General features: G+C 43.2%; 3 protein-coding genes across 3 annotated transcripts; 2 read left to right on the top strand and 1 right to left on the bottom strand.

Annotated features, from left to right (window-relative positions):
- The first annotated feature begins 598 nt into the window (after nt 1–598).
- Nucleotides 599–1,503, top strand: LOC104343674 (olfactory receptor 6B1-like). Its single transcript, XM_086478153.1, has 3 exons — nt 599–811; nt 1,046–1,284; nt 1,365–1,503. Exons 1-3 carry the CDS (start codon nt 599–601, stop codon nt 1,501–1,503), a joined length of 591 nt encoding a protein of 196 aa, XP_086334279.1.
- A 2,823-nt stretch (nt 1,504–4,326) lies between these two features.
- Nucleotides 4,327–5,695, top strand: LOC104343675 (olfactory receptor 6C75-like). Its single transcript, XM_009947628.2, is given in 4 exon segments — nt 4,327–4,906; nt 4,909–5,103; nt 5,106–5,240; nt 5,577–5,695. Coding segments are annotated over 4 exon segments (1,029 nt in total).
- Nucleotides 5,696–7,799: 2,104 nt separating this feature from the next.
- On the bottom strand, nt 7,800–10,480 carry LOC104343676 (cathepsin G-like). The gene is made up of 5 exons (XM_086478057.1): nt 10,394–10,480; nt 9,833–9,986; nt 9,192–9,333; nt 8,817–9,074; nt 7,800–8,237 (listed from the first exon to the last, which is right to left on the bottom strand). Exons 1-5 carry the CDS (start codon nt 10,446–10,448, stop codon nt 8,058–8,060), a joined length of 789 nt encoding a protein of 262 aa, XP_086334183.1. The 5' UTR covers nt 10,449–10,480; the 3' UTR covers nt 7,800–8,057.
- Nucleotides 10,481–10,875: the final 395 nt, after the last annotated feature.

Here is a 10,875-nt window from a genome sequence, read left to right as displayed (position 1 = left end):
AACTGAATACGGATTTCCTTAGGTATTTTTTTACTTTCCGTTTGTACAGTGTATTTTGCGATGAGAAGGGCAGAAATTCTACCAATAGCCTTAGCAGTCTGCCTGTAAGAATTACAAATGCAAACTGTCCTGCAGCAAGGTGGTCAAGTTCAGTATCCACAAACACTCATTAACCTGTCCAGTTCTTAGCAAATGCCTATTACAGTTTTCCACTGGTTGTATTGGTCTGCTCTAGATCATCTAAACATCCTGCTGCAGGATATTTTTTGTTTGTTTTACAAACCCAATGAAACAATTTTGTTAAAAGATTTGCATAAGACAAAAAATATACAGTAATCTTTCTCATAAATTATTATCTGGAGAATGTTCAAGAACTGCTTAAAAAGAAAAGAAACAATACAACTGTGCAATGCTGACAATAAGGCCTTTCTTCTGTAATTACTCGATGATGACAGATCAATAATTAAATGTGATTCTCGGTGCTTTATTCCAGGCTGTGATGCATTTCCTCTCTACTTGATACGTGGCAAATGGGAAATGTAGAAATAAAATAGTCATCACAACATTTCTGCTCCTGGAATTTGGGGATATCCCAGAAATGCAATCTTTTCTCTTTCTTCTTTTCTTGGTGATCTATGTTGTGACTGTGATTGATAATATCCTCATTTTTGTTTTGGTGGTGGTTGATCAGCACCTCCACAAACCCATGTACTTCTTCCTGTGCAGCTTGTCCTCCTTGGAGACCTGCTACAGCTCTACTATCCTGCCCAGGATGTTTCCTAGTTTTCTGACTGGGGGCAAGAGTGTTTCTGTTGGCAGTTGTGTCACACAGTTTTATTTACTCGGTTCCCTAGCAGTCACTGAAAGTTTTCTCTTATCAGTGATGTCTGATGGTCGGCATTTAGCAGTATGCAAACCCTTTCACTACAGAGCTGTCATGAATAGCAGATACTGTCTGCAGCTTGTAGCTTGGTCTTGGTTGCACAGTTTGCTTGTTACGGCCGTAAGCTGCTTCGTGATTTCACATTTCTTCTGTGGTCCCAAGTGTATCAATGATTTATTTTGTGATTTCACTCCAGTGATAAAACTCTCCTGCTGTGACACTAGCCTGACCAAAATGTTGGTGTTCATCCCCTCATCAGTATGTGCACTACCCCCTTTCCTACTAACCCTGGTGTCCTACATGTGGGTCATCGCCAGTCTTCAGAATATCTTCCACCACTGGGGTGCAAAAGGCTTTTTCCACCTGCTTTTCGCACCTCGTTGTTACTACAGGGTTTTTTGGTGGGTTGTTTTTTTTTTTTTTTTTTTTTTTTTTTTTTTAATGGAAGCTTAATAATTATTTATGTCCTGCCAAAAACTAGGACTCTAAGAGCACTGAATAAAGTCTTCTCAGTTTTCTATGCTGTTGTGACTACACTGCTCAACCTCCTCATCTACAGTCTGAGAAACAGAGAGGTGAAGGATGCTCTGAGTAAAGTAGCCAGGAAATGTGTTTCCTAGAAGTTGGAACTTTTTAACCATTTTCTTCCCCTAGAAGACAATGAAAGAAAATAACTTGTGATATTTGAGGGAAGATTCTCCTCATGAAATTTTTAGCTGTCAGAGCCTGTGCGACTTACCCTAGACTTTCCACTAGCAAATTAGCTAACCTGACATACCTTAACTGCCCTAGTGAGGACGAGACATTTTTCTCTGGAAAAAGGTCATCTCTCTTTACAAATTGTACCAGTTGCCTGGGTGACTATGTCAGATTTCAACATCTAACTGGTGATTCCCCAATTCAGCTGATTGCAATCCCATTCCTCTGAAGAGTGGCCCAGTTCGCTTGATGAGAGTTGTTGAGGACAACTGATTCTTAGATGAATAATTTAGATTTAAACATTAACTTTTTTAGGCAGCTAAATGTAGGTCAGAGGAATTTATCTAATTTGGAGGGAGCAATTTAATCTGTTTTAGAGTAACTATACCAGCACAACTGTATTTGTCTCAGTGAATGTGAATGCTACACAGTTGGTTGCATAGCTGTAAGTCTGCATATTTAAAAAAAAAGTAAATGACACACTAGTAACTCTTAATTGTCTATACGTCTGTGGACATTTCATATTCATATTTATTTGTAATGGTCATCTCAGCTGTTTTAAGCCATTCATGTGAACTGCCTTCATAAGTTTTCTCTTCTAGGCTCAACACTGATAGCAAATGTAAACACGAGTTCTACAGAGATTTTGTAAGGAAGAAAACAAAAGACTTATTGCTGCCATCAAGGACACACAATTGAAAATAGCTTGAAATGTGAAATGTGAATCTTGGCTGGGATTCATCTCATCTAGGTATAGATACTGTATGCAATTATCAGCCTCTGAGACAATTTTCTAGGTTGAGTTGAATTCCATTCTGTAATTGATTGGATGAGGCTGTTGCATGATTTGCGGCATTGTGCAACACAGCAGCTGTCTGAATTCACAGAAACAAGCCAGGACAAAGCACCTGTTTTATCCAATGGGGATAACAGGAAATGCCTCAAATGTAACAAGGAATACCCTTGGCAAAAATACAGGCTGAGTACTGACTGTCTTGGGAGCAGCTCTGCAGAGAAGTGTCTGGAGACCTTGCAGACAGCACACTGAACGTGAATCATCAGTGTGCACTGGTAGTAAAGAAAGCCAACAGAATTCTGGGTTGTGTTAACAGGAACATGGTCAGTAGATGAAAGGAAGAGATTGTCTCCCTCTAGTTGGCACTCATTAGACCACTTCTAGATGACTGCGTCCAGTTTTGAGTCCCCAAATAAATAAAGACATGAAGAAATTAAACTGAGTTGAGCAGAGTGCCACTAAGAAGATCGGGGAGCATGAGCACATGTGCTATGAGGAGAAACTGAGGGAACTGGGATTGCTCAGCCTGGAGAGGAGAAGCTTAATAGCAGCTTTGCAACACCCAGAGAGTTGCCATGAAGAAAATATAGCCAGGTTGTTTACACTGGTGCATGGTGGGAAGATGAAAGGCAATGAACATAAATTAAATAAAAGAGGTTCTGAGTGATGGCAAGAAAGTATTTTTACCCTGTGGAGAATGAAGCATTGGAGCAGGATTCCCAGAAAGGCTGTGCAAATCTCCATCCTTGGAGAGTTTTTAAGTACCAACTGAATAAAGTTCTGAGTGATGAGATCTCCTAACTGACACACGTTGAGCAGGCAGCTGGACTAGGGCAATGGTCCTCCAGAGTGTCTGCCACTCCTCTGCAGATGTCTCATTAGTCTAGGATTTCAAGTGGGTGCTTCAGACATCTATGTTGAGGCAACTGAGTTCCATCCCAATTGTCTAAGTGTAAGTTACTCACCACAAGTGGGATTTTTCTTACTGAAATGAAAATCTGCATCTCTGTCTTTTTCTGGATAAGGGATAGTTACAGACAATCCAGGAAACCAATTATGTAGTCTACCTTACCATGAGATGAATCGTGTCCTAGAAATGCCTTTTGTATCCATTGTTCAGAAAGGGTTTCTAGATAATTTGATTATGTATCGCTCTACCAGGAAAGATGCATGATGGTGAATGAGCAGACTGTTATCTTCTGTTTTTTTCTAGAGATAGACTCCTCTGTTCCTTGAATCACTCCTCAGCAAATCTAGGGACTAATCATCACATTCATTTCATCAGGGAACAAACTCCTCTCTGAAAGTACTGGACCCTATTAGTATGATACCCTACTCAGATTTAGCACCTTATTTTTAGCAAGGTAATTAATTTAACTAAGAATCTGACACCAAGGGCCAGGATTATTGTTGGGAGGTTTAGTCAAACCTTGGTAGTGAAGCTGTTCATAAAGGCTACATTCAATCAAGTGATGCTCCTTTTCAGAGCTCCCCTTGGGTATGCCTATGCTTACATCTTATATCAGGGTCATCCACCGTAAAGCTCTAGTCCTTTAACTGTCCACTCCCCTGCCACACGTCCCATTTAATTTTAGCTGTCTTCTCTTTAGGCTCTGAAGATCAGACACAGAAGGAGAAGAAGGAAGGTTCACTGCCTCATGCTCAAGAGCTTCGGTGTGTATTCATTTGCCTTTACATGCTTTAGCACTGAATTTGAGCATTGCTCGGAAAGGCAGTGTAGACTTCATCTTAGAAACCAGTGAGGAGGGGTAGCAGGCAATTCCGAGTGAAGATCTTACTGACACTTGATAAATCCTTTTCTCTAGAAGAACACCCAGTAAAAACGGAACAGTGGCTGATTTCAGGAATAGGTTTTAGAGGCTCTTGCTCATTACTTTTTGGGTTTTGTGTGCTTCCCTCAAAACATTTGTATGTCTTTAAGCTACAGATGGAGAATCAAACACCAGTGACGGAGTTCGTCCTCTTGGGTGTTACTGATGATGATCAACTCCAGTATGTGCTCTTTGCCACCCTGTTAGTCACCTACATCTTGACTTTAACAGGTAGCATCCTCGTCATCACCATCACCCTGATAAACCATCATCTTCAGACTCCCAGGTACTTCTTCCTCAGGAACATCTCCATCTTAGAGATTGGCTTTACCAGCACTATCATCCCCAAAGCATTGACCAACCTGGCTTTCGGCAAGAAAGCAATTTCTTTAAGGGGTTGTCTCACTCAAACCTTTGTCTGCTCCTTGCTGGGTACCACTGAGCCTCTCCTGTCTGCTGTAAAGTCCTTTGACAAGTATGTGGCCATCTGCAAACCTCTACACTATGTGGCCATTATGAATTCACAAGTCTGCAGGCTGCTGGTGATTACTGCCTGGATTGGTGGGGCTGTCTTCATTCTTTCTCCATCAGTGGTATATTTCCAGATTCCATTCTCTGGTTCAAACATCATTAATAATTTTTTCTGTGATAGCACAGCAATGATTCAGCTCAAATGCGGAAATACCAAGGTCCTGGATGCATCATTTTCATCTCAGCAGTGTTCACCCTACTGAGTAGCCTGGCTATTACAGTTGAGTCCTACATCAACATCATTACTGCTGTGCTCAAAATCCACTCTGTGGCTGGCAGACTGAAAGCCTTTTCCACCTGTGCCTCTCACCTCACTGTGCTATCTAACACGTATGTCAGCTGCATCTTCATGTACCTCACACCCATCAGACCAACAGACTGGACCTCAGCAAGGTGGTGTCCATCTTGAACAGTGTGGTGTCTCCTCTGCTCAATCCATTCATCTATAGCTTGAGGAACACACAGTTTCAGGAGGCCTTAAGCGAGAACATCAAAAGGAGTACAGTAATTTCTAAATGCCCAGAAATTTGAGGTTGTATCGAGTGTGGATGCAATCAAGAACATGAAAGAAAATAATTTAGTAACATTTCTGTCTCTCCTTAGACATCCGTCTATTCTCTGACATACCTATTCCTACACACCCATCCATCCATGCATTCATCCATTCATCAATCCGTCTTCCAACAACTGTCAATAATCTTGTAAATTATTCAACTTGTTCTTTCAGTTCTCTCTCCTTCTTTTTCTTGCCACAAGCATTCTGATTTCCTTTTCTCCATGTTGAATGATTTAGGACAGTGGTGGCTAGTCGACCAATCGCTCTTTTACTGGGCAGTCCAAGTCCACATGAAGAACAAAGGGAAGTACAAAGGGGTTTATGTGGGGGATCTCAGCTGGACTGAGGCCCCTGGACAGGACGACTTTGACCTTGAGAGGATTCCAGTCTACCTGTGAGAAAACAGACAGGAGCAAGAAGAGCTGCAGCTGCAAGATAAGCAAGGTCTGAGAAAGTGTCAACCGTAAGACAAGACATACATGTCCTTTTGGTAGAAGAGCTGAGTTATAATGAACTGTGCAAATAACAAATTATAAGATTGTATAACAATTCTGAACCAATTAGAAAGAGACACATCGGGGAAAGCTAAGGGGAAAGAGAGTATAAATGAAAAGGCAATAAAGGCTTCTGTACTAACAGGCTTTCAAAAAGATTTGTTGTCTTGTCGCTTTGTCCGTCTCAATCGCGACAGTTTTATGCAAACGACATCACTGTGTCATTTAACACACACTTGTTCCTTCCTTAAGTAGAATGGGATCAGACAGGATGGAATGGCAGGGGACGGAGGGAAAAATAATGTCATCAGCTATCTGTGAATAAAAGTCTGAGCCTTCCATCCTCATGAGTCTCAGTGATATGTAGTGTGTGATAGATCTTTCTCTGATGTATATATACTTCTGTTTGAGCCTCAGCAGTTGAAGAGTGTTGACTATCCCTATAATGCAGGGAGTGAAGATGGGAAGAATGCTAGTTGTTTTCTGAAACAAACAGTAATTTTGATCACTGATGAAGGAAATAGTGTCAAATTTGTAACATTTGCAGTTTTTAGTAATTCATATCATGCTTGCTGGAACCCATCTTATTAAATCTTACCTAACATCAGTGATTGGATTCAGCCTGTAATTTGGATCTATGAATAGGCACCTAAAATAGACATTAGGATATGTGTACAGATGGCCATCCCTGGCCTACACTTTAAAGGCAACAACGGGTGATAATTAGAAGTCATTTCAGACAGCAAAAAGGTGTAAAGTTTATATAGTTTGACCTGACTTATGGCACCACTAACAAAACAGCAACATGGGAAATGATAGGACACTGCTGATAACTAACGGGGGATACGAGCTTAACAGAACTAATCAACAAGGTAGACATTACCAGAGCAACCATGTCATATATATAAAAGAAGTCTTTAAACATAGCAAAACCTAGGCTAATGAGGGAAGGATAAGCAGGGGTGGGCATTTTATTTGGGAAACGTAGTCAGTGGTAAAGGGGAAGAACTTGGAAAGAAGACCAGGTGAAGCAACACATGTGACGGGGGTTGTTCGGTACATCTGTTAACTACCCTGCTTTTGACCAGTGGAGTTTGGAATGGGAGAAGAAACCTGTTGCTGTCATAACCATACTTGTGTCTGACACCTTCATGGTTGAGAGACCTGGTGTCTTTGCCTTAAATTTGGTGAGGGAACACCTAGGGGACAGGAAGAGCATTCTGACTTCCTAGTGAAGAACTCTCTTTTACTGGCATCTTGTGCTACTTTAGATGCTCTGGACTACAACGTGAACACGGCTATTAGATATGGCTTAGGGGCTTCAAAGCATTCAGCTCCTATACAGTAGGAGCTGCAAGCCAAGCTGAACATACCAAAACATCTTAATGGAATCACTCTTCTGAGTTTCAAAAATGGCTTCAATAGAAGTGTTTTAGCGTATCAGAGTCACTGTCATGGTTTGCGTGATACAACACAGGATGTACCATATACCTTTTTGAGCAGAAGCTGGAGACAAAATGGGACAACTAAAAAGACCCTAAACTCCCATGGAACATTATTGCCCCAATATGCGTTTTGAGTACTAAAGAGAAGCAAGCACGTTGAAGGCAGTTTTCATCTGAAAGGTCATCTGCTTAGCATATAGGGATTCATGCCATAGAATTGCCAATGGGATGTCAGAAAAGTCTGTATCTCCCCTGTGATACCAAAGGCAGCTTAAACCACTTGTCTAGAACTGGCAAAATTAATTCCTCTCTCCTTTCTGTTCAGTAACTTTTGTCCCTTGGATTTGCTAATCATATTTTATGTTTTGTTTTGTCATTAACAGCAGGTAAGAGAAATAACACAGAATAGCTTTCTTTTGTTTGTTGTTTGTCATCCTGTCCATTACCAGCCACGACATCCTCCTGGTATCGGCTCACTACCTGTCACTACCGCATTGCAGTGAGCCTCCTCATCCTCACGCTCAGGCATTCCATTCTGTTCCCAAGAAGGCTGCACACACAAGCAAGCTTGAACATGCTTTTATTGGTGGCCGGAAAGCAGAGCAGGAGGACTCACTGTTGGGCAGCAGTGGGAGGAAGGGAATAATGTGAAACTGTGTGTGCTTGGGACCTGTGTTTTTAACTTGCCATGGAGACACTCCTTAGCGCAGAAGCCTGTGCCTATGCCGTGAGAGCATCTCTGACTCTGTTTCAGCCGCCCCTGGAAGCCTCTGAGCATCAGCATATGTTTGATGCATTGTTGAAATGGGACACTGAGCATTTTAGTCAGAGGAGGGAGAGTCAGGTTCGTCTTGGAGCGCAAACTTCCTCAGCTCTTTGTGTATCCAGGGCTCAAAGTAGGAGACTTTGGTAAATACTTTCGGGAAGATGCAATATTTGCGCCCATGAGAAACAATGCCGTGAGCCTTCCCATTGCAGATTAATGGTCCACCAGAATCACCCTATGAGGTAAAAGGAGTGGGAGGGGTCAGACACAAAGCACAGCTCCTTCTGCCCTAAGGAAGAAACTGGTCCTCTTGCCTCCCTTCATGTGAAGAATCTCCTCTTTCAACCATCTCCCTCCAGGCCCAGCTCCACAGGGCTTATACCTTCCTTACTACTCCTCTAAGCCGATCCGTGAAGCAAATAAGGCCTGGAGGCCATTTGAGATTCAGAAACTGCCTTCACATTCCTGAAAAGAGGAATCTAGTCCTACTTTAGATGCATGGGAACATCTGAGCCATCCCACAGTGTCAAGAGGATATGACAAGGGATATATATGAGATCTGCAGCCTGCTGGAGCAGTGGCTAGGCAAGGTAGAATATCCCCAGGCGTGTAAAAAGGCATATGATACTGACAGTGGGGCAACTGCACCCCAGTTCATCCAGCAAAATCAGCTTCAGAGCTCCTGTGAGGAGCCTCCACACATCATCCTGAAGAATCTACTTCATTTTAATCCTCTTTTTCCCCACCTGAGAACCAGAATCAGACTACCTAATCCCAACCTAATCCGAAGTTTGGAGCCCTAAAAAACACTTACATGGTAAGTTGATTTTTTGCCATCCTTATCACCAGCACAGATCATAGACTGATGCAGGTACTTGCTTTTGAAAGTCTCACACATTTTCTTACTCTGCACCTTCAGGTTCACTTCCATCAGCACACTGGTCTTCTTTTGTGTCATTGATGTCTCGCCCCAGCCAGCCACTTCACATACAGTTCCTAGTTTCAGATGCTCACTGTGACTGGGCAAGGGGATATAACTTACTTCCTTAGTCAGCTTGGCCTTTGGCTTCAGCTGCCAAGCGGAGACAACATAGGGTTAGAGCAGACAAAGGAATGGGAACAAGTTTGTGGGGTTGGGGAAGCAAGCAGGGGGAGATCCCTCAACCAGCAAGGAATTGTGAAGGCATACCTTCAGCAGCATGATGTCATTTTCAAAGGCATCTCCTGAGTAGTTGGGATGGATGACCCAGTAGCCAACGTGGAATGCCTGCTGGCTCAGTTCTTCCTTTTTCATATTGTGGGCTCCCAAGGTCACAGTGATATTCACTTTCCTGCCAGGAAACACCAACACGTTCCAGCTGCACTGACCACAGGCACACAGCCCCCATGGCAGGTGGTTTGAGGGAGGTGCTGGTACAATATGCTTCCCCAGAGATTGCTTCTCAGCAAGTTGACCTCTGTAGCCTGTATTCCTTCCACAATTCAACAGAGGGTCCCTTACCTCATACTGACATAGGTCTGAGGTGTCCCATTCTGAAAGCAAAGGGGAAGCAGGGAAGGGGAGACACCAGCCTCTCTTCTCCAACAGTAGCTCTGACCCATGGTAGGAATCATGGATCAGGAGACGTCTGCCAAGGAGTCCTGTTCCCAGGGGTTCACAGCCCCTGGCAGAAAATCCCTGCAACTTACAGGGGGTGTCTCAGCTCACAGAGAGCCTTGGTGTGCCTGAAGAGACACAGAGTACTTTTTCACCCCAGACCAGGACTTGTGGCACTTCATGACTATGTGAGACCTGAAAAAATCACATGTACAAGAAAGATAGGGACTTACTTTTTTCCAGCCACGCAGTGAGCTGCTGAGAGCACTGCATCTGGGCGAATCAGGAACCCTCCACAATATGTTGGCCCTGACTCATGATTAATTGATAAACGAGCCATGTAGGGCCTGGAATGGGGTTTAGCTTCCCGTCCACCAATGATCCTTTCTGGAAGAGAGATGAGAAGTGTTAATATCGCAGAAGCTGGTATTTTGCATTATGTTTGGAGCTGCATGAGGAGAGAGAGTCATCCTCTGAGGCCATATGCCAATGACGCCAATTACTCTCCTTCCTCGGGCTGTCCAAAGCGTCACTTCTGCACAATGGAGAGAAAAACAAGGAACATGTCCTGGAGATGACTGCCCACACCTGGCTCTGGATGTCTAAACTGCTGTCAAAGGGCACTACACTAATTCCTGTAATGCGTCAATGGTTTCAGGCACAGTATGAGCTGAGAGATAAGAGTAGAGTGTAGAGATATGAGAAAAGGTAAGGCAGGTACCAGACAGATTGCCTACTCAATGCCCATTTCTGCCCTTTCCTGTCCTCATCTAAACCCACCTCTCTGTACTTACCAGCTCCAGCCCATGGGACAAGGAGAAAAGCACTTGGAAGCAGAAGAAGCAGCATCTTCTGTCACTGTCCTGAAGAGCCAAAACACTTGTAATGGCCAGGCAGGAGACAGGTACAGAACAGCAATCTATATATAGGAAGCTTGGAGCTGAAGCAGGAAACCTCAGCCTTCTTTCAGCTTGTGTCATTCGCTGATTTTCTTCTTACGAACAACAGACTGTGGTTTGGTGAGGAGTTCATGTCATAATCTCTCATCTTTGCCACTATCTTCTCCAAAACCTGGAGAGATCTGAGCTTATTCAGAGTACCCAGAGTGCCTAGTACTCAGGCAGCAGTAAGAGGAGTGGGATATCTCTAGCCAAGTGCATATTTCATTGAAAATCCTTGTTGAGAGCCCCCTTGGACTCTAGGTATGGTATGGGGGGTGTGTGTGTTGCTTTGGGGGATTTCTATTATTATTATTGTTGTTGGGTTTGGGTTTTTT

The sequence above is a fragment of the Leptosomus discolor genome, chromosome 25, assembly GCF_034619465.1.
Source record: "Leptosomus discolor isolate bLepDis1 chromosome 25, bLepDis1.hap2, whole genome shotgun sequence".
NCBI lineage: Eukaryota > Metazoa > Chordata > Aves > Leptosomiformes > Leptosomidae > Leptosomus > Leptosomus discolor.
This window is presented reverse-complemented; position numbering and strand designations above follow the sequence as displayed.